The sequence below is a fragment of the Oreochromis aureus genome, linkage group 8 (assembly GCF_013358895.1).
Source record: "Oreochromis aureus strain Israel breed Guangdong linkage group 8, ZZ_aureus, whole genome shotgun sequence".
Classification (NCBI taxonomy): domain Eukaryota; kingdom Metazoa; phylum Chordata; class Actinopteri; order Cichliformes; family Cichlidae; genus Oreochromis; species Oreochromis aureus.
Window position 1 is genome coordinate 19,368,107 of NC_052949.1, and position 27,277 is coordinate 19,395,383.

Sequence of the window (27,277 nt, forward strand, 5' to 3'; positions counted from 1 at the left end):
ACATAGTTAAATAAAGATTCAGTAAAAAAAAAAATTCCAGTTTTTAGCCGAAAGTGGATATCACAAAGAAAGGAATGTTGGTGTGATAGTGGAAAGTTTGGATGACACCATAAAATAAATACATTTTCAGACACTCAGGAAATGCTGGGAGTCATTTCAGAACTGCTCGAGTGTAAAATTAACTGTGCTGGTGTGGACTAATGTAAACACCAGCATAGCTGAATGATGAACACACAACATGTTCCTGTTTCAGCTGTTAATCATTAGATTTGGATGGAATCAGCGTGAGAAACTCTGGATTAACCTTTAAGTGACTGATTTGTTTTTCCCCCTCGATCTTTTACATAATCCATATTTTCTCTGTTAACCTGTGGTAACAATACTTTCCATTCTTAACCAGTTTAATACAAACTGCCTATCAGATATTCATTAGATGAAGAATGCATGGCCATTAGCAGACACCGAGTTTGGCCTCTATCTAAAGTTTTCTGTGTGAATAGAACAAATACTCGTCTCTTTAGTCTTCCCATAACAATCCAGCTATTTGTTGTCATGTAAAGTTGCTGAAAAGCAGCTTGTCTTGATCCTAGAAGTGTGTAGTCGGCAGATCCTAAATTGGACGGTAATCAGATCAGTGCGAGGAGTTTGACAAATGACCGATGACAAGCACTGGACCCTGGAGGATGGGCGGAGATGCTGGGGGTTAAGGCTGGGTAGGGTCAGAGGTTACCTTTTCAGAACTGCTCAATCGAAGGGCCATTAAATCCCATCTTTGTGAAATTTCTCAGCCTCGGACTGGTCGTCCCCAATCAATGCACCATCTATACCCAGCAAGGCGAGACGTGGCCTGTATGTGAAGGAATGAGCAGGGCAACATCGTAGCTTCGGTACAGGTCCTGGAGTCAGGAAAGTCTGTGGCAATTACCGTGGCAACCTGGGGAGCAAGTAACCTGGTTTAATAGTCATACATTGAGCCATGGAGGCCACACCAAAATTGTCCGTGTGGATTCCAATATAAGATATTTATAACCCGATGAGATGCTTTTCCACACCCGATTCAATGATTGACTGATAAGCGCCGCTGCAGCGACGCTTATCAGTAGAATGAATGAAAAAGCCTTTGTGATCCTATTTTAAGGGAAGTTTTGGGGTTTTTTTGTAACTTCACTGTGTGTTATCTCATGTGTAAAGTATGTCGTCTCTGGGGCGTCTTGTCTCTAGCTTTGTTTTCCTACGCCTGCCGTCCAAATTTCCATCACAAACACCTCACCCCGAGTGACCCTTTGCTTTCTGTCTGTTAAGAGGCCCTGATTAACCCGCATACATGTGCAGATAGGGCCCAAATCCTTCAGTTGGGACCAAGTATGAATGCGTGTTTTAGCGCGTATATAAGTGTGTGTGTGTTTGTGTGTGTGGGTGCGTCCGTGGCATAAAGAGGAAAAGTATGAGTGCGTGTGTGCGCTCATGCATATGCGTGCACGCATGAATGTGTCAGGCAGTTCAGGACCATACTTCACGCTTCTAATTATTCAGCAAGTTCCCGCTTCCTCTTCTCGATCCCTTCTTTGCTTTCTCACTTATCTGCCCTGCACAGTTGACTGCAGAAAGAAACCACGTCTATTGAGGAGACACTCAGTGAGAGGACAGACCCAGTTTTGTCTCCGGTCGTTCCCCTCCCCTCCGTCAGCTTCCACTGTTCATCAGTGGCGGGTCAGGCAAATAAAGGCAAATAACCACTTGGAGCCGTGAGATAAATATTTATCGCCTTAGCTATGCTTTGTGGAAATCCTAATATCCTGCAGAGATCCCATCTTCTTGTATGAAGTGTAAACAATATTGTTCATTATGTCCAATATTTAACATAAAAATAGACTTTTTAAAAATATAAAACCACGAAAAAACTCTGTTAAAGCTAAAAAACGAAGCCCTCTCCCACCTGTTGTATACATTCAAATACACCTGTTACCACGAGAACATCCGAGGCCTGCGCACAGCTATACCCCGAGGGGCTGGTGATATGATACCCCTGAAGTAAGAGGTGTGCGTGTATGTGAGAGAGACGTGGAGGGGGGGATGTCGGGGTTTACTGGAGCCGGGGAGACACCAAACTTTGTTTTTGGCGGTTCCCTCAAGGGCTTCCTCCCCCCAACAAAGGCAAGCTCATTTGCAACAGATGTATACATCGTTGAAAGGCAGGTTCATTGATGAGCTGGAGGACACTGCAGCGCAGGTGCTGAGAGAGCAAAGGGGAGGGCAGGGCCATGTGCAATGGCATTTTTTAAAAAATTAGATCAAAAGGGACTCGGGGAAGATCTGCAGATCACTGAGGAGGCTGAATGGAGTTGATGAAAGATGGTGAGAGATAAAGGAAGCTCTGGATGCTGATTCGGTGCACAATTATGCTCCTACTGAGGCTCTTTTCAGAGATTTTAATTGTCACCTGGGGGCTGAAATGCGAAGATTCTCGAGTTACTTATAAGGCTGGACGACTGATCCGTAAATCACTTAATTTCGTTCTTGTAGAATAACTGTTACTTGATGCGGTCACTTTTACCTTCTCCAGCGATCCTCTGATGTTTTTCTCAAAGTGAAAATCACATTTTAATGCACAATAAAATCACAACATGTCACGGTGCGTGCAGCCGGATTTCGATAACACTGGGGAAAAGCAGAAAGCAGCGACCTCAGATCATTATAATCAGTGTTGGTTGAACATAAAGCTCAATAAACCATCTTTGGGTGCAAACTTCACAGCGTCCCAGCTTTGAAACCGTGACACCTAATCAACTTTATCACCTGAAACTTAAGACATCGAGGTGATGGCAACATTTCACAGCTGAGATTTAGCACCTGTTAAATTCTTCATTATTTTTAGTGCTACAAGGTCAAATGTGATAGATGAAAATGTAATCTTGTCACATCTCTTTGCCTTTTTCTGCCGAGCGCTGACGGTGGAGGGTTTTTTAGGGTAACCGTGGCGTTTTTGTGCACGGAGAGCTAGCCGAGGGGGTCATGGTATTGGCATGTGTCTATTGTCTGAGAGGACCATTGTAAGAGGGGGTTTAAAGTTTAAAGTCTGTATGTGTCTCTGTATGCGTGCAGGCAGACTAATTATAATCTGCCCAGCCGAGGATGACCCGGGCTGACCGAACTCAATTCAGAAGTGGACGGAGTGCAGGGGAGGAGGAAGAGGAGGAGGAGGTGCTGAAGTACAGCCAAGCAGCAGAAAGGGAAAAAAAAACTGACCATTCAGTTCTTTTGTTTGGAAGTTTTCAGCCTTTTACACGTGTTTCTGATCTGCTCAAACATCCTGAGACCTTGTGATTGTGTAAAAGTGAGCTGAGAGTGATACAGCGGGGACTTTTGATGCGTAATATCGCATAAAACTGAAGCAGAGTGAGATATTCGGGGGTGTAAAGACAATATTTGTTGCCATTTCTTTGTCGGTGACGCACATATATTCTGTGAGTGCCATTAAAGGAACAGTTCGACTATGCTTAATTGCTTCAGCGGCAAGAGTTTGAAAAGAAGAATGACCCTCCCCTAATTTTACTGGAGCCAGGAGCCAATTAGCTTAGCTTAGCCTACAGTCTAGAAACTCCTGCTGAATTAATCATTTTTTTATACTTTGATCTTTATAAAGATTATGGTAAGTTTAAAAAGATTCAGAGGTACTGAGTGTTAGTTTCATGTCTTTAAAAAGAGCAGACTTTCCTTTTTTTTCTGGAATTTATGCTAAGCTAACTAAGCTAAGCTAACTAACTACTTATAGAAACTTTGAAACATGGCAGAAGTGCTCTACGATCAAAATGTTTAACTATTTCCTTAATATCAAAATAGTTTATAAAGTGTATATTCTCTTAAAAACATATATTATTTCCAGGACTTTCCTTAATGTAAGGACACAAAAATACATGTCTTATGTTAGAATATAGCCCATTTTCAAACTTAGGAACTTGTCCTGCGATCTACTGACAATGTTGTATCTATGTAACATCTGGTGGTGAAAAATCTAAAAGTGCATATTTCCCGTGAAAGCAATCCCCATCACTCAGAGCGTGGACTCTTCTCGACTGCTAAAATTATGCATCTGCCTTGACCGCCAAAACATAGCCCCTTTGTATATTCCCCCATTGTATCCAAATAAAGGTATTCAAATGTGGATGTGGTCGAGTGGGACAACATCTGTCTTTCCCGTGGACATATGTAAAACACTACACCTATTGTGAATTTTGGAGGGATCCTGCTTCTTCCTAAGTTTTCCCTCCAAACTTATTCGGCCAATTAGAAGAAGTGTGGGGGGTAGAGAATCGGCACACTAAGAACGACAGCGGGGTTGCCCTGTCTGACCCCCAGCTGGGCTCCAGCAAACACACTGCCCATCAAACACATCCCGGCCTGATGCGCTATTACAGCGCCGCTGGGCCGCTGATAACAATACTCTCATCTGGACTACAAAGAGTGGGATTGGGAGATGCGCTGGTAATTAATGAGAGTCATAAACGTGAAGTGAAAGAGGCTGGAGATGCTGCGCTCTAAAGGCCAACAACTAACGTGGGTTTCCCTCCAAAAAACAGGCAAAGCAAACCATCTGCAGACCTGATTTGGCCAATAAATGCCAAACAATCAAGACGAGCTCACCCGCCCGCACACCGTGATCTAATGAAGGAATGTAGTATTTGTAAAGGAGTTCGCTTTAATCTGGCTACAATCAAAAGCTGTGGCGCTGTCTCCAAAAGCTTTGTAGTCTAAAATTACCACCAAACCTCACGTACCACAGGAAACTTCCTGTTGCATTCCTCGGTGGCTACGATGTGTTTTTATTTGGCCCTTTTTCTTCCCTCCCTGCTGCTTACAATCAAAAGAGTAAAAAGAAAGAGAAAAAAAGAGTTAACAGCGGCGACGTTGTGTTAAAAACCACTTTAAAGAGGAATCTGTTTACCCCCGAGCTCAGCTATTCCCTCGTGTTCGTTTGAGCACTAAAGAATGTGAGAATCGACACAAAGGCCATCGAGGCTGGCCGCAGCAGTGACGCTCTGCCTGTTTAAATCACTATTAGTCCAATGACACTATCATCATGTATTTACACTAAGATAAGCTTCTGGATCTGGCCTGTTTGGAAGGATTGAGGTGGAATCTTTATCAGGCTTTAAGGATAATCACTCTTTATCACCCTGACACTTTTACAGGTTAGCACTTTGAAGGAGCTGGGAGGGACAAGACACTAAAAACCACTTTGCTATTCCCTCATTCACAATAGCTCACCACAGCAGGTCCACATATTTATAGCTGGCATATTTTGTTTTTCGTCCCCTTGAAATGAAACCAGGCAAATCTGCAAACCGCTACACCATGGAGCCACTACACACATCATTTCATTTAAATGAATAAAATAAATTAATGACAGGCTGGTGGTTTTGTCCCAGCAGTGCACAAAGGCTATCTAATAACAAAGTGAAACCGAATGTCTGGAGACATTTATGATGGTTATGGAAAACAAAGTTATTATTAGATAACACAGGATGGTGCTGGTATCATTATGAGGCCTTTACTGCTTTAATCAGCACTCCAGACCAGTATCTGGATCCGTTTAAGAACATGGAAATACAGGTGGAGGCGGAAAAATTCCCATAATGACCATCTCACACAATTTAAAGCCCATGGGTCGCAACAGTAGTAACTTTAGATGTGCAGTGTAGCAGAGAGTAGAATATTTCCTCAAGAAATGTAAGAGATGAGAAGGATTAAGTAGCAAAAAATGGTAACATGTAATTCAAGTACTATAAAATTATAGCAAAGAACCCATTTCAATGCATTTATTTGTAAGTATTTACTCATTGCAGATAAAAAATATTCATTTTTAAAAGAGGAAACAAAACCTAAAATTCAAATTTCGGCACAATAGAGGGAGACGTCCCTTTTAGACAGCAGCAGCTTCTTCCCTCCATTTTGCTAATGAAATGTCCCCAAGGGGACCCAGCTGTGACCTTTGACCTCAGACACTATAATTAGGTTATATTTGGAGTTGCTGAAAAAAAGGAGCCATAAAAAAATAAAATAAAAGCACTTTAAAAAATTAACTTGCAGAAAGTGCCTTAAAGAGACACAAACATGGATGACAGTGATACATCTGATTTTTTTAAAAGCGTATTTAAGCTAAAATAAAAGCACGGGGGTCGGGTGCGTTGGCCACAAAAGAAAGAAGGAATCAGAAGGAGTTATCAGGTGAGAGCTTTCTGTGGAGAGAAAATCATATTTCTGAAACATTACGTGTTTTGGTATTAAATGATATCAATACTTATCTTAATGTAAACGTTATGTGAGATCCCAACAGAGAACGTTAAAGCACACAGAGTATGAGAGGATTGTGACAGTGGAGCTAAGTGATCTATTACATGTTTAGGGAAGCATTAGAGAGCGTTCTCAGGGCGCCTCTGTGCGTTTCCAGCTGCGTTTGCTATCAGCCCTGCCTGACTTTGTTTATGTGGTGTAGGACCCTCTTGTATTCTGTTTCCCACTGGGCTTTACACTAACACACGCACGCACACACACTATGCAACCAACATGAGAGGCACAATGAGAAATTTACTGTCATACAAACAAACACACACACAATCAGGACCCTGAGAAAGTGCAATGAGAGAGCAGGTGTCAGTTTTCACATGCGGCTCTCATGGAGGCCTGATGGTTAAAAAATCAGCACAAGTTTTTTCCGAGCTCAGAGCGACGGCTTTTCTCACAGCCTCGAGCCGCAATTCGAGTCTGACTCCAGAACAGGAGCCCATCACCTGCATAGAGAGCTGAGGAAACGCCACTATAACGAGTCCTCTCACTGAGTCGTTGCAGTGCCTCAGTAAGCTGCTTTTGCTGTATGCCCTGATGTATGGTTAATTTTAGATAACAGATTTAAGAGTTTTAACATTTCTTTTAAGGATTTTAACAAAATGTGGGAATTTTTTATTATTAGAGGCATCACAGATGTTTGTGCACAAATCTTTAGGCAATTTATTACTAGCAGCAATCATTTATTCTCATTTATGTAGCTGAAATGATGAAAAACACCAAAGATAACACAGTTATTAACAAATGAAGGACTAAAGTAGAAAAGACAGGCTTGAAAAGCTATCTGCATCAGATGAAGAGTGTCTGAAAGTCATGTCACGTCCTGATGGAAACACCATTACAGAAAAGTACAGTAAGATATTGTGTTTGACTGGTAACGGCTTCATTTTTCAGCATGACAGCGATGGATAGAAAAACACACAGTGGAGCACTATCTGTCATGGATTGGCCTCCCCAGAGCCCAGACCTGTGTGGGATCATCTTGACAGAGAACAGATCAAAAGGCAGCAAACATCCTAAGAAGAGCTTTAAATGTCCTTCAAAAAGACTGTAGAACTACAAGAAAAGAAGCAAATTGAGGCTGTAAAGAAAAGTAAAGGTGTTCATACCAAATATTGACTTTCAAGCTCCACAGAATTGTACAAACTCTGTTTTTTTGGTTTGTTTTGGCTTCCTACCCACACCTTAATCAAAGAAAATCTCCACACCTGCTCACACTGCATAAAGATGGGAGGTGCGGGCAGTCATGGAAGAGGAGTCACAGAACATGTACACAAGTGTCACAAGCAGGAAGACCACAGAGCACCAGGATGGAGAAGCCAGAGAGATACCAAGGAGATTGGCCCTGGACTTGTCCGTGAGACTGGTGTCAAATATGGCGGAGGAGCTCCTCAGCGAGACACAACCAGTGAAAAGAGTGATTTCTGTGATGGTTGGTGCTAGAGCATCTATTTCAAGACTGTGTTTGTAATATATGAGTGGGACTAGCTCGCTTTATTATAAATTGATTCTTTCACTCTTTGGCTACCATGACCCCGCTTTTTTTAGCTCCTCTTCACCTCTTCCTTCTCTTTTTCCCTCATTACAATGTAACCTTGACGTTACCATCCACCATCCATTTGGACATTTGGCGTCTCAAGGTTTTTCTCAGTGTGCGTCCCAGACTCTATAAGTTATGTTAAAACCGTTTCCCATGACTAACCTAACAAATTTTCCAGGCAAAACACAGCACACAGCACAATCCTGTGGAGAGAGGGGCATATTTGTACTGCCTCCCTTAGCATAGGCTTATTATCAGAGCATCCTGACAAGGTCTTAGATCTCATTACCAGCAGGCTCTGTGCAGGAAAACAAACAGCAATGATTTCAGATTAACCAGATTAGAACCAAGGTGCCATGGGAAGCTGCAGAATAGTCTGGGAACAAGGACGCTTTAACTTTTCGACTCATATCAAGTCTTTTGCAGAGACTACTGCCGCTACACCAAACTTGAACAACGTTATTGTGATCACTCTCTTTTATGACCACCAACGTCCAAAGCTCAGGGTTCTTGTGGTCCTCCAATATGATCAAAGTCATCAAAACAAGTCGAAAGTGGTGATAAAGCTGTATAAATTTGTAAGATGTCGATTAAGCGGTGTGTCTTTCTGCATTTATACAGGCTTTATCCATACTTAACACTCACTTTCCTCCTGTTGTAAATCTGTAGGCCCCTTTTTTCACACTAAAATCCCAATATGACATCATCTAGGTGGTTCTTGCTCACTTCTTTTTTTTTAAACCCCTGTCATCATGTCCGTAGCAGCGAGAAGAGACAGTGAGAGAAAGTTACAGAATATCAAGGCCCCGTAAATACCACTAACACCACACTGCCACTACATCCTCTCTGTGTTTGGGAAGACCCCCCTCACAGAGGAGTACAGTATTACCAAGCAAACAGACACAGGACTAACACATGCACGCAAACTCTCGTATCTATACAACAGCACTGTTTGAAGACATTCACATTGGCGTGCTGGTGAGAACGCAGCAGCAGAAACACAGAGAGAGGGAGAGAAGGGAGAGGAACCACTGCGAGAATCTGGTTCAGTGGTTAAAGTATGAGGACAAACAGGCAGTGTTTCATTACAGTCAAAGATGGCATTGTTCTGGATGCAGGACGGAAGCAACCAGGTCGGTCGGTTCACGTACACAAAGTGACCTTTAATCGTAACTCGCGCACACGGTTTGATTGCAGCTTATGTAATTTGTTGTTCTTTCGCTGTGTGCATCAAACACAAGGGTCCTGTGAAACTGGCATGCCGAGTAATGCCACATCTTTGTCGCACAGGTTAAGTGCTTACTTTAAAAATATGTGATGGAGACGGAAAGAAAATCAAAAGGCCAGAATCTTAGCTTTGGACATAGCTTGAGTTATTTCACACTGTTGGCTTTATTTTAGTGTTGCACATCAAAAAAAAAAAGAAAAAGAAAAGAAAACCACATCAGTGCTTAAAGCGTACGTGTTATGTGCATATAGCCACATTACATAAAAGCACTGAATGTGATCCAGGCTGGATACAACTCCAGCTGAGGTCATAACAAGGTCACGAGGCGTGTGTGTAGCTTTTGTTTTAACAGACACATGTACATGTCGAAGTGTGCAAACCTGACTGTGCACATGTGGATGCAGTGGCATGTCTTTGAAGTCTATAACTAAGTTTAGGTACTAAATATATTCATGTGTCTTTCACCAACTCACCAGCACCGCCATCGCTTTGTGCTTTAAACTCTGCTCCTTTGAAATGCCCCACAGACAGCAAAGCTCCGTCCTGCCGCAGACAATAAAGCAGCTGGATTTCTGCACATGTGCCTTTGTGTTGCTCTGAGGCCTTGTCATAACTCCATCGGAGGGGTCTAGACATTCATCACACGCGCACACACGCACACAGGCACACACACACAGGGGTGCAAGAATGCATGCACTTCCACAGAAAGCTACTCGCTCAGGGAGATGGATGGCAGCACTGGCACAAAAGAATATTTGATTTGGTTATAAGTACCGCGACATGAAAGAGAAGCGCGGCGGGGGGGCGGTGAGGGCAGAGGGCACAACCAGCAGAGGTGGCTAGATCTTCATCACCATCATATATGTGTGAAAGTGAGGGTAGCGTTATTGAACTACTCTGCACGTCTGTACTTTTGCCCTGTTTCAACTGACATTTACTTCTATAATAGTAGGTGTTACATATTCGCTGCACATTTAGAGGTCTTTGAAGTGGGTCAGGGCTGAACTACACTATAAATCTGAGCACTGAAAAGCTTTAAGTAGGCAAATATACTTAATTATAACTTTGAATAAACTTGTTCTGTCTTTGCTTAAATCTTACAACCATGGCTTCAACACAAAGTGGGTTTTTTCTTTATTTCTTTTTCTTTTCTTTTTCTTTTTTTTGCACAAAACCAAGCTTTTCAACTCGTTCACAAGGAAGTCGTTATTTCTATATTTCTTTTAGACATGTTTTTATCCCGCCTCGTTTAAATATTTGACCTTAACGTCAGTGCTGTGCCAAGTAAAAACAGGGCCAGAATTGCTTGTACATTTAATCGATAAATCATCATTAATTTTCAAATTCAAACACATTTTAATGACCACTGTGATTTTTTTTTTTTTTTTTTACTTTCTACGATAATTTAACTAATTATCGTAGTTTTCATGTAGTTTGAAACTGGGTTTTTGTGTAAATACGCCTGTCTCTAAAGAATTTGGGGTCACTTCTTCTTCTGCTGTTTAAATGTGCTATAAGCTAAAAATAAAATAGGCATTGCAGTCAACACAAAAAGGTTAATGGTGCATGTTTGAAGTATAGTTTTTCTTTCCCAAAAAAGTAATTAATTTAACACAAAACCAGCTTTGGTATGATCGATATTTGTATCCATCCGCCGACTTTTACTTCGCATTCATGAGCTGTGTCTGTTCTTCGCCCGAGAAATAAAACTGCAGAGCTTTCTTTAAAAGTAAGAGCATTGTTCTGAGCAACACATACACTAAAAACTTACTTTATTCATATATTTTTCTAGAATATTAAATATAAATTAAGTACAAGCAGAAGTGACGATGTAGGATGAAGTGAAACTAATGGAGGTGATGAAAACTTCTCAGTCGTGTGTGGAGGAGGGGTGGGGGTGGGGGTGTCTTTAAACTGCAGTACTTTCTGTACACTCACTCCTCACTCAGGCCAGTTCGTTTGTATCTTGTATGCAGACACAATAGTGAATTGTTACTCGGTTCCATCCTTGGATACAGTTGCTCACTCTCAGGGTCAGACCTCCCTCCCTGCCCCCTCTGCTGGGCGAGCGGTTTAAAGTTTCTCTCGCTCCAATCTGATTGGCCCGTGAAGTTTTCCTGAGGGGGGATAAGTTCAGAGCTCCGCACCTCCACACTCACATCGGCCCCGGAGAGCGAGTGCGGGAGCTGTAGTCTCTTATCGTACGCATCAGGATAAGAGGGTACAAAGTTATGGAGGTTATCAGAAGTAGATTATTATTTGTTTTATAGACTTTTTTTTACTCACTGAGATTTAGGACATCGGCGCTTTGGAATAATCTTTTTTCCCTCCACCTTACTTTGCATCATCCATCCAACATGCCCGGCTTTGGGGTTTGGATTTACGCAGTGTGGATTTTACTTTTTAGCCTTTTCCACGTGAGCCTTTCAAACTATTCCGAAGACCAATGCAGCTGGAGAGGCAGGCAAGTATCTCACATTTGATCTGTGGTGTGTGTGAGTGTGTGTTCACTGGGCATGATGGAAAAGTGGATTTAAAAATGCCCGCTCAGAGACGCTTACAGGTGCCTCCTGTTCGTGTGGTCGGCGTTTGAGTGAATGCGACAAGCCGAGACTTGTCACTGCGGTGCAGTTTAAATGTTTGCGGGGCTCTGCTGCGATTGCGCCTCTGGGGTGTCTGCGGGAGGCACGGAGGGTCAGACGGGCAGGAGACTGAAAGATTAAATAGCATGCATGGAGAAAATACACACTACATGTGCAGCTGTTGGAGGCTACTCTTTACTACAGACATGTTTTTCAATTTTTATATATATATATATATATATATATATATATATATATATATATATATATATATATATATATTTTTTTTTTACATATATTTATAAATTCTAAACACTACAGTTGAGTGTAGATGCCACTCAGAGTCACCATCTCTGCAGATCTGCCAGTAGGCGGCGCCTTGTCTGAAACTAAAGTTGACTTTTAATGATATTTATTCAGCAGACATCAAACTTTTATTGCTGATGTGCAGTGATCACATTTAATCCCCTCTCCCTCCATCCTGCAGCTGTGTGCAGATGTCTCAGGAAACTTTGGCCTGAACAAACTTCATAAAAAACCTTTATTTAACCTTGTCTCCTCTCCCTTTTCCTCCTGCTCACAGCGGTTTGTCCCAGCAGCAGGGCAGCGTGGAGCAGATCTCCCTCCACTGCTCCGAGGGCACACTGGACTGGCTGTATCCCAAAGGAGCCCTGCGCCTCACCCTGTCCCCGCGCCTGCCCTCCATGGTGGTGGGCCCCAGCGGCAGCAGCTCTGGGCTCATCACCGCCTGCGTCAAGCCCTCTGAGGACTTCCACGGAGCCCAGCTCTACCTGGAGCGAGATGGGGTCCTCGAGCTCCTGGTAGGAGACCGCCTGGAATCCTCCCCCCCGCCGAGGGTGCGCTGCTTCAGCCGCCTGCCTGGGGAAAGGGTGGCCCTCTTCCTGCAGGCTACACCGCATCAGGACATCAGCAGGAGGATCGCCTCATTTCGCTACGAGCTGAGAGGGGACTGGACAGCCCGCCTGTCCCTGGACTCCCACCCTATTAGCACTGAAGGTGAGTAGGTGAGAGCAGGTCACACGAGGTCTGCTGTGTTGGTGCTGAGGAGGGTTTGCTTAAGCTTGAACCTTTCTTCACATTATTTGTGTTTATGAAACAACATTTCCTCCATGAGTTCCTGCGTAACACCTTAAAGTTCACAGGTTTGACCAAAATAGGACTTTGGCTGCATGCAGTTCTTAAATCTGCAAAAGGTCTTTGGCTTCCTTTCTATAAAATTGGCAGATGTGAGTTTGTGATTCACCACTGACGATATTATTACCCCATAAAATCCTCTTTGAGGATGATTCATAACTCGGAACAGGCCTCTGCGGTCTGCATGGACTTTCCACAGCCGTGCAGAGAGAAGGAAGTGGCCAAATTTTTCCCCCAAAGGGTTTGAAGTAGGAGAAGGGGAGCGGTGAAGTGGGGAGGAGGGGTACAAAAGCCCAGTATGTGGGGCTTTCTCCAGAGTCCAGAGCCCTTTGAATGGCTGCTGCATGAGTATTCTGGGATTACTGCCGTTGTCTAGGCAACAGGGAGGCCTCTGCCCAGCTGAGATGCTCCCCTCTTTTGTTGAGTTGCCTCTTGTCTGTAGGAGTTTACCCCCCTCCCTCCCCCCCCTCCACACACACACTCACACAGGCACACACTGATTAGGTTTGGAAGTGGGGGGGTGCTGTGGACTGGAGAGGAAGGAATCTCATTTATCAAGAGGTTTTCCAAAGAACCACAAGGAGAACTTTTAAAAAAATGCCAGAACTTTTTTTTTTTGTCCACAGTTGAATCAGTGCAAACAGTTTTGGTCTGAAGCTTTTCTGGGCCCGATCAGTAAAACCCGCTATGAATCTTAGTGTCTTAGTAAGGTGCCAAACTATTTTTTAAAGTATTTTTTAGTTCTCAATAAAAGCTGTCAAGCCTCCACAGAAAAGTACAGGATTTTCTAAGAAGTTGGATCGGGCTTCTTTGAAGTCCTCCCCCCTCTCCCTCTCCCTGGCCTCTGTCTAGGCTTTGATGAGATGTGACTGCAGACACCCTGAAAGGCTTTACGGGGGGAAGTTTCATTTGGCCTTTTAAATTGTCTGGGGTAGGAGAGCCTCACACCTTACAGCTCCCTCTGGTCCTACATTGCCAACTGGAAAAGTAGCAGCTGTCTGTTACAGGTTTTTTTCTCCCCTTTGTTGCTGTTTTTTTTTTTTTTTTGCACAGTTTATGGTTTGGATCACATTCCTCTGCATGTGATCTGCAAATGCACTGCCTGATTTCAAGCACATTAGCATACTTCTTCCAGGAGTTTAGAGTCTTGTCTAAGGTCACCAAATGACTCCAGCTTTCTTTTCTTTTTTTTGTCCCTCCAGACGCCTGCAGACCCTGCAATAACACTGAGATTCTGATGGCTGTTTGCACCAGTGATTTTGGTAAGTTACTAGATATACATCAAACCAGACCTCTGCATCTTAATGACGTGAGATTAGCTTAAAGACGGTGCCTCCAAATCTCCCCTTAAAAAAAGTAAAGGTTAAAGGTGAAACAGCAAATCTCTGCACCCTTCAGGACTCATGCAGGAACCCTTCCTAGGCACCGTAGTGGACTAACCCCAGCATCACCCCCCTAGAGAAGGAGTAGTGGACTAATCTGCAGGCCTCTGATTGAGCTGTAAAGGGCTGAGGAGAAGTAGAGCTGACTGAACAAAAGTTAGAGTGATTAGTACGCAGGTCAGGGACTTCTTAAGGTTTTTTATCTGTGGGTAGCTCGCAGAGTCTGAACCAAGGCTGAAAACATGCATTGGATAATTATTCTGGAAATGAGCTTTAATGTTAACCTGAATATCCTCCTAATTTGCAGTGGTGCGAGGCAACATCAAGTCAGTGGAGGAGGATGAGAACTTAAGAGCGGCCGTGATCAAGGTCAGCGCCACCCGCGTGTTTCGCCAGAAGTACGCGTTGTTCACCGGGAATAGCCGCCTGAGTAGCCGGGGCGAGATCAGGACTCTGCTCCAGTGTGGTGTCAAACCCGGACCCGGGAGCTTCCTTTTCACCGGCCGAGTCCACTTCGGCGAGGCCTGGCTGGGCTGCGCTCCACGCTACAAGGACTTCCAGAGGGCTTACACCATAGCCAAAGCAGCCCAGCAGATACCCTGCGAGCTGCCCGTAGACTGAGACAAAAACTCAGCGGCAGCTCGTCTGCGACGCAAAATTGGAAGCTGTGCTGAGCGCCAGACCAAACTCAGCCCCGCTCCACGTTCGGGAAGAAGCCGAGACGGGCGACTGTCGGCTCGCGTAGTCTTCCCAAAGGCCTGAGGAGTGAAATGGACTTTTTCAGACACCATTTCAGTGCAATACGCGGTCACTTGTTGCGAAGAGCCCAGTGGTTTTACGTGACATTGAGGGAGGACACGGCTGAAACGAAGCTTAAGCAGTGATGCCATAAAGATGGTCAAAGTAAAATGACGTAATGATGAAAAAGCTTTCCATTAATTCAGGCCTACTGAGAGTCATCGCAATGAAACTCAGGAAAAAAAAGAAAAGCTCTATAAAAAGCTCAAGGCTATCAGCTGACATCCTGTGGAGCGTACGCGTCACACAGGTGTTGCTGTAGTCTATTCATAATGCATTTTATCAGATAATAACAGGACAATGTGACACTTGTCTTCAGTGTTAGTTTTATGAAGGAGATTATATAAAGTCCACGCTAAGAGAAACATTAAAAACAACTTGCACTGAAAAAAAATGAAAGGGAATGATCTAGAAAGTGTGATGCTGCAAGCACTGAAAACCAAATAAATGTTTAAAAAAAGCAACTATATGTAGCATAGTGAAACAGCTGAGAATTTAATATATGTTCAGATAAATGCGAGCACGTACAGTAACAAAGCTATGGCTACCTGAGCAGGTTTCACAGCTCGATATAGTGCTGAGAGCACCTTCCTAATGTAGCCGGTCTGAGATTCGTTTTTGCTTCCGTGAGGAGACGCAAACTTTATAAGTGCTGTAAGATTAGACGTGTTTAATTTGCATGCAATATTTCTGCAAAACTACAACTGATTGGATTTGGATTGTATTTAAACGTAAAGAGTAAAGCTGCTTGAGTCTTGCCAAAGCAGATGTAAATCTGACTGTTGTCCGATCGCCTTCTGCTTTCTGCTCTCACATACTGATGGAAAGTAAAAGCTACTCAACTCTTTATAATCAGCAACGTTCATACACTGATGATAAAATAAAAAACCTCTCATTGGAAGGACACATTACTCTGGTTGGACGAGGCTAGCTCAAGAAAACAATAAAATATGCATTTAATGTGTGAAATGAGTTCTGTAAAGAATGATCTGATGTGCACTATATCAGCAAGGAGGAGGGGTTCATACCAAATGACCATAATCTGCTGACACGGTATGCCTTTAATGCGTACACTGCCATTTTTGTGTGTAAATGTGAATATAATGTGAATGTAAATATGTTCATAAGAAAGTCTAGAAACAAAAGCATGAAAAAAGTATTGTCTCAGTATTGTGGACTATTTTTATGTTTGTCTGTGTTATTAAAATATTCTGTTAAAAAAAACAGATTTCAGATGTGTGTTTTTGTGTGTTTTTCTTTAACTTTTTAAGGTTTTCTTACTCTACTGAGCTTTTGCATGCTCCCTAATCCTCTTAGAACCAATGCATTAAAACTGGTCAGCCTCCATTAGAGCATGTAAGGCTTCTTCCGTGGCTACCTTTTCTCAGAACATAAGTCACTTCAAGTGCTCATGAATCAGATTCCTGAAAGCGCAGAACAAATGGCGTGGCTGAAGAGAGCGAGAGGGCCTGAAAGGGTGGAGAGATTTAGGGACTGTTTGGGACCCTGAGGGTATTTGGACAGGGAAGGGAAGGGAAGGTCGAAAACCAGCGAGAAGAATTCTGTTGTCTTCGGCCTCCCGTTTTCAGGACAGGAAGCAATAAATTGCCATTAAGGGAGTGGCACGGCAGGCCCGGCTGAGCTGAGGTGCCACACAGTCGCCTGCTTTATCCTGACCGCGTGTGCACGAGGAGACAATCAAAGCAATGTGTTTTCCACTCTGCTCAGAGGTCGAGTTGCTTGGAACATGGATAGATGAGGAATCACTGTGATCACTGCTGCATAAACACCTCCAGAAAACTCTCAGATTTACTGGGAGCAGTAAAGCCATGTGGAAAAGAGCAGCTGGGGGAATTAACCTGGTGCTTAAGTTTAATTGAAAAGAATGCTTCCCACGTCTGGCTGCACTCCCGTAGAAAGGCACAGGTTTGGCGCCACTGTCTCAGGAGCTGATGTGAGTGAACCTCCAGCCTCCCCGACCATTTACTGCCTCAGTGCCCCTTTATAACATCCTTTGGCTGGGTGGCCTCGAGCTGCCAGGCTCTTCACACACACACACACATAAAAATACTCAGCCCCCTCCCCTCCAGACCATCTGAGCTTACTGCTGCAGAGCTGATAAGCCAAAACAAAGAGCACTCAAATTATATTCCCCACCTATACATCATGTGACATTTTGACAAAGCTCAGCTTCCTGCATTGTTGTCACTTGTCTGTGACCTCAGGCTGAACCCCTTAAAAAGGACACAGTTACACTGCTCAGTTTAAATGCACACAAACAGAGAAAAAATCCCAATAACACTTTGGGGATCGTCGTCAAATATCCTCTTTTGATGGCAGCGACTCCTTCAATGCTCAGCTTAGCAAAGCAGGAAGCACTCAAGAAAGGAGAATCCAAAGCGGTGGGAGAGTGTTCCAGGGTGCGGACTTTAGAGGGAAGTGGCCAGAGACAAAGCTCCAGAGATGAGAGTGCAGACGGGGGGAAAGGTGCGCCCAAACACGGCACAGCAGAACACCCCACCCACTGCTGAGGCTCAGCACAAGCTCTTCCTGTTATCCAGCTTTAAAAACAAAAAAAAATCAGAGGATGAATCAAACTTAATAATAAACCCGGAGGTAGTTTTGCAGTTTTCCTAATGTGAAATGATTCTGGGGATTTTTGACACAATCCCAACATAAGGCCTAAATACATTCAACAGCACTGCTTACGGCGTTATAACCTAGTTTTTTCTTGTTTCTTTGTTTTGTTTTTGGCTATTTATTAGAGCTGAAACCAGCTTTACTTCTCTCTCTGTGGTTGTGTAACTGCCGGATCATCAGCTGCTTCTCTTACACAAACTTTCGGTACGCTCGCTGCCAGATCTCTAAGTGCGGCTTCTCACACTAATCCTTCATCTGGATCCTTTTTCCCCTCACTGGAGCTGTCTTTTCACGGATTCGTCATCTAATCTTTCCCATAACTTGGGTCCACAGCTGCTGGTTGTTGTGCTGTCGTAGATCCAAAACAGTGGTTGCGATGCTCTGACACACACTTGACACCGATCTCAAACCTCAGTCTCTTTGTGCCAAACGGCGCTGAAGGCTCTTAAATGACCTCTTCGGCCTCTATCCCAAAGTCTGTTTCATTTTTTTGGGTGTATAAGCTGAGGTGATGAGTTACACTGTTGCACAAGTTAGGTGGTCAAAGAAGTGATGAAGACACAGCCGGGGATTTTCAGTGTGCTTTATTTTCCCACAGATGCAAATGGTTGTTCCATAGCTCACGGTAACCAAACATTAGCTCATACAAAACTTGGTCCATCCACCTCTTTGTTTGACTTGGTGGTTGTGATTCCTGCTGCCTCTCCATCAGCTCGGCACCAGCTGAGGATGAGTCCTTGTAGACTTCTATGACCACATTTTGGCTTCCCAGATTCCCAGCTGACAAGTTCTTGTTCCCATAACACCCCGTAACAGCTGGAAGAGGTGATTTCCAAAAGGAAACTTCACTTCATGCCATCCTGATATATGCATGGAAAAACCTCTACAGCAACACGCAACAGTGTTTTTAAATCACTGATCTTTCTGCACTGAGCACTTTGGAAAAACTGGTAAGTCCACAGAGCGGAGCGACATTTGGGAGACAAAAACGTAGAGTGGGCAGTTTGGGTGGGTTGAGAGGTCAAAGCAGAATAGAGAACAAGTGTATAGCGGTGCAAGAGCATGTTTATCTGCCCATGTTATCCCTCTGAAGTGCTAAAGGGAGGAGAGCGAGGAGCACCCTTTGTTCCTCGAGAGGCTGCAGATGGCTGTAATCCCTTCCAAAATGTGCACTGAAAATCAATCAAGACAGGGTGGACATGGTGTATGAGGTTGGAGGCGGGCCCTGCCGCAAAGAAACACAAGTTGGGTCAAAGAAGCGTCTTTGGTGCTTTCCCGCCAAAAAAGAAAGTATTGTAAGAAAAGACAGAGGGAAAGAATTGCAACCCCCTCCAGCGAAGGCTTGCTCGCTCGCTAGCACCGCGTCGAGCTGAACACAGCTGGGGCTGACATCGCCGGCAGGGGGTACAACCACAAAAACCTCCACACACTGACATCACACCTTAATAATGCCACTTAGGGTTACTCAGTGCTCAAGGAAGAGGAGAAACATGACAGATGGACTGATTAGGATTCATCCTCTGCTGCACTTCAACAAAATTCACATCAGAATTCAAATCACTATAGCGCCAGAGCTAATAGCTGCAGTTCCTCAAATGGCCACTTGAGGCTTATTCTGAGACTGGTGTCCAATGGCACGAAGTCTATACACGAAGACAGCCTTACAGCTTCAAACCAAGACCGCGCCAAGCAGCAGATGACATCACAGTGTCTTTTTTTGTAATATCCTCACTATGATGCGATCATGTTTGAGGTGTGACTTGCATTTCTGCCCAGTTGTTTCCTGGAATAACCTCATATCCCAGCAGAATTCGGTGTTACGCGAGGACGACTGATGTCTTTGTCTCGCCTCCTCGTGCGGCTGATGTCAGCCTTCTTCATAACAAACTCCAGACTGAGGGTCGACCCACCAAAGACAAATACACCTGTTTTCAGCCGGGCCTTTAAACACTCCCAATTAACCAACAGGATTATGGTTTTCTGACAAAAACCTCTCTGTCAACACAAAAGGGAGAAACTTCCCCAGAAGATTAGCTGAATTCTTCTCTCACAAAGTGCCCACCCACTCTATCTTTCTCCCATCTAATCTTGCAGCGCAGCACTGCCTGCCTCCCCTTTTGCTCTTTATTTTGTTTTGGGCTTTTTTCGCCTGTTATCTTGCTCCGTGGAGGAGCTGTCTTGGGTTACCTCCTCAGAGACGTATTGCACTATACCAATTGTTCGAACTGTTTATTAAGGAAAGAGGTAGGCAGGAGCGAAACTGCAGTTTTGTTGTGTTACTAGTATCTCCTTGCAATGTTCTCTTGCCCAACACAGCTTCGAGGCAGGATTTGACAGCAGATACGTTTGGTGTATAGGGCTGTAACACCTGTCTATTTCCACTGATGAAAAATAAGCAGCTCGACACAGAAATTTAGTCGATATCAGTCGACAAATAATGAAAAATTGCCGTTTTGTCTTGCTTCTCGAGGCTCTCTAGCTTTGGTGTAAGGTTTTGATTTCCAACCTCTGTCCTGCATGTCACACAAAATAGCCAGCTTTTAACATGAGGACATATTAATACATAATGTCACATCTTCTATGTTTAAGTATTTGGAAAGCTGAAAATCAGAAGGTCGTCTCTTTAAGTTGAATGGTGTTTATAGTTGTTCAGAACAGCCTTCCTCGAGGGAAGGGTGAAGCCGGCCATCACGTGAGAGGCAGTAGACAAAATAATCCAAAAAATGAGAATAGTGGTGCACACCCTCAGACGCTTTCATGTTAGGGGTCGATTGTGTTGCACAAGCAGAAACAGCTGAGTATTGATTAAAATGGGGGGGGGGGAATTAAATCAAAGCTTGAAAGTGAAGTTCAAAGCCTCCTTACATTAATACCTTTGCACCATCAGCCAGACACGATGCAAGGTAGGTGTGAATGTAAACATCATGCTTTAGAAACTAAACCTGCAGAAAGCTCCAGTTCTTCAGCAGAAAGGCGTCTGTGTGTGTGTGTGTGTGTGTGTGTGTGTGTGTGTGTGTGTGGTGGGGGTTCATTATAAAACTGGGTCATGCAAAACACTGAGTCTAGTAGCAAGTGGTCATTTTTTCATATGAAAAATCCTTCACTAAAATCTAGTCTTACCATCCTATACTAGTCTTACTATGAGTACTTCTAGCATTTCGCTAGTTGAAAGCTAGCCGAAAAACCCGAGATACTTTCTAACAATAGATTTTTAAAGAGGTTAATTACTGCGATATTTAAAAAAAAGCAGAGACCTCATTTATTTACTAGAATTAACGTAATGTACAAAAAATACTATTCAGCAAAACTAGAACAAATATTTAGATTTATTTATATTGTTATTTAGTCAGACCACCTGTCAGTTAGTTGCTTTATGAATGCTCCAACCACAAGTACCAACATCACACACCCAGTCGGGAGGTCTGGTTATCAGTTTAGCTGAGGTGAGGCATAACAGACAGGCATCACTTACAGCTGCCTGTATCGGCCTCCACCTGTATAATCATCAGCCTTAATACAGTCAGTCAGCTGGTATTTTGGTCAAGCCACGGTCAACCACTGTTTTTCTTACTGTAACAAAATGAAGACTATCCTGCAAATAAATGTATTTGAAAGCTGATATTGAGACATAATCGCCTCTCATACCTCTGCTGCTATTGCAATAATTCAATTCAGTTTTATATATTTTATTTATTTGGCTCAAGGTGCTTTATAGTGTACTGTAAAGACCCGACAATAAAACAGATAAAACCTCAACATTGGGATGACCCCCTTTGAGCCAGCGCTTTGGGGGACAGTAGGAAGGAAAAACTGAATTTTAACAGGAAGAAACCTCCAGCAGAACCAGGCTCAGAGAGACCAGTTGGGGGTGAGGGGAGGAAAACAGGACAAAAGACACTCTGTGGAGAAGAGCCAGAGATGAGTAATAACTAACGATTAAATGCAGAGTGGTGTATAAACACATGCTGAGAAAAAAACGGTTGAATGAAGAAGAAACATTCATCACTGTATCATGGGAAGCCCTCAGCAGCCTAGACCTATCGCATTGTCTAGCTCCCGAGTCCAAACTGGAGCTTGAGTGTATTCCTTTCAACAATATCACCAGCAGCCAAACATCCTTAAACTCAGAGACGTAACACAGAAACTTCTCGTGACTAAAAATCGCTCCTGGAATTCAGTGAAACCCAAACATTTAAAAGCGTGAAAGTCTTGAAGTACCAACGCCTGCTTTTAACATTCATAAAATCACAATTTTAACTCTTGGAATGTGGTTAAAGCGATGCTAAGTGGCTGCCGAGAGCACTTCTCGCCCTGGACGGAGTGAAAAGGGTGGGGAGGGGAAAAAAAAGTGTAACTTGTGAAAGCATTTATGCATCAGATGTGCTGACAGTCGGGCGGTGTGTTTATATTCCAACAAAGTGCACTGGCACACTGTGCATCAGCTCAGCCGCTGCAGCTTGTCTGATGTGTCAGATGCTCCCCGAGTTTCCCTGCTCATTCCAGGGGAACATGTGCGCTGGAATTCTCCCCCAATTAAGACAGGGATTAGCTGGGTCTACTGTGGGAACCTGCTGAGTGTGGGAACGCAGAGGGTCTGCCCCTCTCTCCTTCCCTCACCGACACTCAGCCTCATTCTCACTCGCTCCTGTTCATCGAGCCGCCTCCCTCCCGTCTTTCTCACCCGTACTGTAACCATTCCTCCTCTCCATTCTTCCACACTCACTCTATCATCATTTAGCACGGCTGTTTGAAGCACACCCAGCTTAAGCTCAATTTATGAAATCTTGCTTTCCCTCTCATCTTTATAGTTATGCAACCAGGACCTGTTTACATTTTTTTTAACCCCCTTTTCTTGCAGCCACCCAGACTCTCCAAAGCCTTCAGTCCTAATTCTTCAAGGTTTTCTAAAGTGCACGGCTCTTCTCTTCTGTGCACCCCTCTCCTGCACCCTTCCCTCCTCCCTCTTAATGCCTCTCCAGCCTTCATACTGAAAGCTTGTCTGGAGGGAAGCTGAGGACTCTTGCGTGAATAGTCTCAGACTGTCAGACTGAAAGAGGGGGTGAAAAGACAGCTCATCAGAAACGACAGGTGTCTCAGAGAACGCTTACAGTTGATGTTGGTAGGTCCGCAGTTGTTGTATCGTACCCTGCACGAGCGATTTATGGGAAGCTCATAAAACAATAAAGTTCCAATGACCTTCATTAGCACTAAACATCCATGAGAACAGCCAGTCCCCCCCCCCATCGTCACTAAATTTCTTTCTCATGATCTCGCGATGCTCTCACTATCACACCAGATTTTTCTCCCACATTCCTCGCACTCATTGTCACTTTTTCTTCCTCATTCCCACTCTGCCTCTCCTTTCCTTGCGTTCCCAGAAATCCATTCCCCGCACACCCCTCGACCACACAAGGCTTGTCCGTTCCAATTACGGCAGGGCCGTGCAGCACCCCCACCACCACCACCAACCCCCTCCACCCCAGGCTCACACACAGCCCACTCTCATTAAGCTTGTATCAATTAGGCATTAACCTCCTAAAACAAAGGCGCTCTTGACGAGCGGCCCATCGCGAGCCATGTGAGGTACTTCCTCTGCATCGCTACACCCCACTTCCCATCCTCAGAACGACACATTCGTGCAACCTTTTCACCACTTTCCCACCACCAAAACAAATGTGCACTCAAAGTATCATCGACAAAACAGAAGAGTGTAGGGAACGTAAATAAGCATCATATGTTTCCATGCAGTTGCTGATGTTGATTAGGTCATGGTCCTGCATTGCAATGATTCCATGTAAAGTTCAGTGATAATGGTCCATGCGCTCCTATACTTGCTGCGTGAATGTGACGCAACCTTCTGTTGACGATATAAATGACATTGTTGCATGGGTAACTTTAAACAGAACTTTTTAAATTATTGAAACACACAGCATTTTCTTCATTCACAATTCACCAAGAAACCCAGACACAGAAACAAAAAAATATGTCATGAATGTTTCAAAAACATTTTAAAAAAAATAACAATTTTAAATAAATTTAAAACCATAAATTATTGTGTGCATGTTTGTGTGTGCCTAAAAAGACAGAAAAAGGGAGATACAGTGTTAAATGAGATGGGATGTGTTAATCACGGTTTTAATTCTGTACCTGTAAAGTAAACATATCAAAGAATGTATTGTAATATAACTGAGATAAATTTTCCTTTGTGACGTTTAAACTGTTCACCCTTGATCAGAAATAACAGAGTTCGTTCAGTTTGGATTTTGATGCTGAAAACTAAAATGTTGCAATCTAACCCATTACACCCATCAGACTTGGGCATGCAGGCCTAGAGACCAGTCAGTGACCTCTAGTTGCTAGGGAAAAATGTGCATTTCCCAACCCATTGGCAAGTGTTTACTGGTAGATGCTAGCAGTCCATCCATCCACTTCTACTTATCCAGTTCAGGGTTGTGAGGGGGCTGGAGCCGATCCCAGCTACCATGAGGCAAGAGGCAGGGCACACGCTGGACAAGTCACCTTACACCAAACACTTAACCTACTAACCCCACTAACTGCATGTCTTTGGACTTTGGGAGGAAGAGAGAACATGCAAACTCCACCCACAGAGAAAGGCCCCGACCAGAGGGTGGATTCAAACCCAAGACCTTCTTGCTGTGAGGCAACAGTGCTGCTAACCACTAAGTGAAATTAGTTATAAAGAGGTATACAGTGATGCACCAAAAGCCTCTTTGGGATTGGTCACTAGCAGATTGCAGACCTTTCTGCAAACACTCATCAACTACTTGCAGAGAGTTACTAAAACTTGGGAAAACTGCAACACAAACTGTCCCAAAAGGTTGATTATGTTCACCTGGATGTAGTGTTTTCCATGGGAGAAACATTTCGTCACTTGGATGAGTCCAGATGAACAGAATCAACCTCTTAGGATTTATTTACCTGGATTATTGAGCATGAATCAAGAACCTTTCAAAGTAAAAGTTGCAGCTTTTGAAAGGTGTTGACTGCAGTTTTTGTTGCAATTTTCCGAGTTTCTTTACAGTTTAGCAAGTAGTGTTTACAGACAAGTTGCCGTCTTCCAGCTTGCTAGCGAACAAAGCACCATATAACTCTCTACCAGTTTCACCTTGTGAAACCTTCAGGAACTTTTCACCAACAACTTACACATTTTTCCTTAGCAACCTGTCGTTTCCAGGGGGTCACAGACTGGTCTCTAGCACAGTGTGACTGAGGCCTTAGCAATCAATTTCACAGCGACTGGCATCAACTTCCATCAGTCACTTGCCAGCCAGTCGAGGAATACATTTTTTCCCTCGCGACCGGTGGTTGCCAGATGGTCACTGACTGCTTTCGTGGGCGACTGGGGCCTTTCATAGCCTCTGCAGGCAACAGCCTTGGACTGGCACCCACATCTAAAAAGGAACCCAAAGTACAATTGCCTTCAAACAACATTGTTTCCAATGGCCACCAGGGGGTGACTCCTCGGGTTGCATGCCAGTACACATCTGTTTTATATCTATAAGAAAATGACCATGTTTCTCACTTCTTTTTAAGGGTCTGAAAATTGCTATAAATAGACGTTTTTAGAATCCTTCTAAGAGAAATATCGCTATAACTGAAAAGACAAACAGCCCATCACACTGACGGTTGATTCATCTGAATGATTGCTTCTCCCCATGAGCTCATATTAACCTCACGAAGAACTCTCTCATCAACTGAGCACCGGATTCACATAAACTCATTTATGTTTAGTTTACAGTTTGTCTAACTGCTCATATTTTAGGAGGTTTTGCAGGAAGCAGGCACTTTGCCTCCACTTCAACTGGAAAAAAGTCATTAACATTTTTTTCTGTATTTTACTGTCAGCCAGACTCTTCACTAAGCCATTAACGGGATTTCTGTGTGGTTTAACGCAGCTGTTACATAAAATAACTACCAACCAATCCTTCTTGTGACACTCATTTATACTATTTAATCAAAGCCATATTTTACTTGTTAGTTCCCATGAATGAGATTTGCCATTTAGATGTCTACAATCTAAATCTAATCTAATAACGGTTATGGCCAGTTTTTACATCATAATAGTGGCCACATAAGTGGCAGCAGATAAATGGCAGTTCACATACTATGGAGTCAAAATTTCCCATCTTAAGGGAGGGGGTCCTGGCACATTGCCTCGGGGACCAGCTGTGGTGCAGCAGAGCGCTCTGCACTTGTTATGTTACAGTCTCCACTGTGTGCTCTTTATTTATTTACAAAGAGCAAATTTATTTTGTGCAAGTTTGCGGAGGTGTCCGCGCTTACGCATTACGACTGGTGGCCGAGCGGCAAACCTGGATTTGATTTTCCCACAGAAGGATCTCCCACAGATAGAGAGGAGTGGTCTCCAGCGCCCAGCGTTTTGGCACAGTGACTATGTTGGCACAAACCCAAAGCTGAACACCCCCTACCCCTTTTCCCAGGGCCCTGGGAGTGTAATACATTACTAACAAAATCCCACTTCCCATTCCTCTCAAACTTTCACACCCCTGCCTCCCCCTCTTTCTCTCCCATGGCTGGCATGCCCCCAGAAATGGGAATTGGGGTGACATGCGTATGACTCCTTCCATCTCCTCTTTTCTCATCATGTCCTCTACAGTACGGTAGCATGAACATTTAAAAAAAATATTTTTTTTTTTCAACATAAAGTTTGACATTGTTTTTTCTTTCTTATTTCAAAAAACCGCTAAAGAGACTTTTATAATTTTAAAGTTCTGCCTGTGAACTGTGGCAGGACACCCAGCCACCAATCTCACAAGAAAAGAAAAGCGGACCCTTTCACTGTTAAAGGGATTTAAAGGGAATAGCTGCCCATTCACACCATCACTGAGGTTATAAATATGAACCCTCATTCTGGAAAAAGCCTGGCTTGTCTGCCTGACAGTTCTCAACGCTGTATTGAGGGGAAAGCATTCACAGGCGTGTATGTGTCTGGGTAACATGTAATGACATTATTCTCACCACGGTGACCCCTCATTGTCACAACGCTTTCTTCTCCCGAGCTCGTGAAATTGACATAAGCTTTACAAACATTCCAGGCATTTTTTTCTCAAGGCCAGATTCTTTGAGAGGACGGGCGCTTTCAGAGCGGGGACCATCAGTGCTCGCAGCACCACCTACTGATGGGACAGGTTTAAATGCTTAAAATGGGCTATTTAAATACACTTACATTGAGTATTTTGAGATCTGAGAAAAAAAGAGAATTTTACAAATTCATAATGTTATATATTTAATTTTATTTTGACGTTTTAATTTTATTGCTTGTTTCCTTAGCATCGAGCTGATTTGGCGCTTTGGGAACGCCCCGCCTCCTCTGCCCCGTGTAATCTGCGCAGATGTGTGATCTCTTGTTCAAACCTGCAATCAGTAGTCAAGACCAATGTAGCATGCGTCTGAGAGCCGACGTTTTATAACCTACACATCAAGCTACTTCCTGACCTGCTCAGGTGCTTTTCAATATAGTCTTGCAACTCCAGCACCTGTGCCTCTGCAACTGCTGCTCTGGTCATGAGAAGGGCATGCTCCTTCTCAAAGGACACCTGTTTGAAGGAATGAAATCTTCAAATCACCT

At 43.7% G+C, this 27,277-nt stretch overlaps 2 protein-coding genes across 5 annotated transcripts in view; one reads left to right on the plus strand and one right to left on the minus strand.

Moving 5' to 3' along the window:
• The window catches only part of ccdc78 (coiled-coil domain containing 78), a 36,388-nt gene that overhangs the window by 4,180 nt on the left and 4,931 nt on the right, over positions 1 to 27,277 (minus strand). For 2 of the 4 annotated variants that reach the window (XM_039616080.1, XM_039616081.1), the window contains one exon: positions 27,151 to 27,245. Coding sequence is in view for 2 of the 4 variants with exons in the window: in XM_031739294.2 (XP_031595154.2) it covers positions 26,976 to 27,063; positions 27,145 to 27,245 (189 nt within the window). In the remaining 2 variants the exon portion in view is untranslated. Of the gene's footprint in view, positions 1 to 26,874; positions 27,064 to 27,144; positions 27,246 to 27,277 lie in introns of those variants that run through there. The other 2 variants (XM_031739294.2, XM_039616079.1) reach the window with 2 other exon arrangements.
• On the plus strand, positions 10,988 to 16,255 carry metrn (meteorin, glial cell differentiation regulator). The gene is made up of 4 exons (XM_031739415.2): positions 10,988 to 11,574; positions 12,276 to 12,709; positions 14,050 to 14,109; positions 14,537 to 16,255. The coding sequence occupies exons 1-4, from the start codon at positions 11,468 to 11,470 to the stop codon at positions 14,848 to 14,850; spliced, it is 915 nt and encodes a 304-aa protein (XP_031595275.1). The 5' UTR covers positions 10,988 to 11,467; the 3' UTR covers positions 14,851 to 16,255.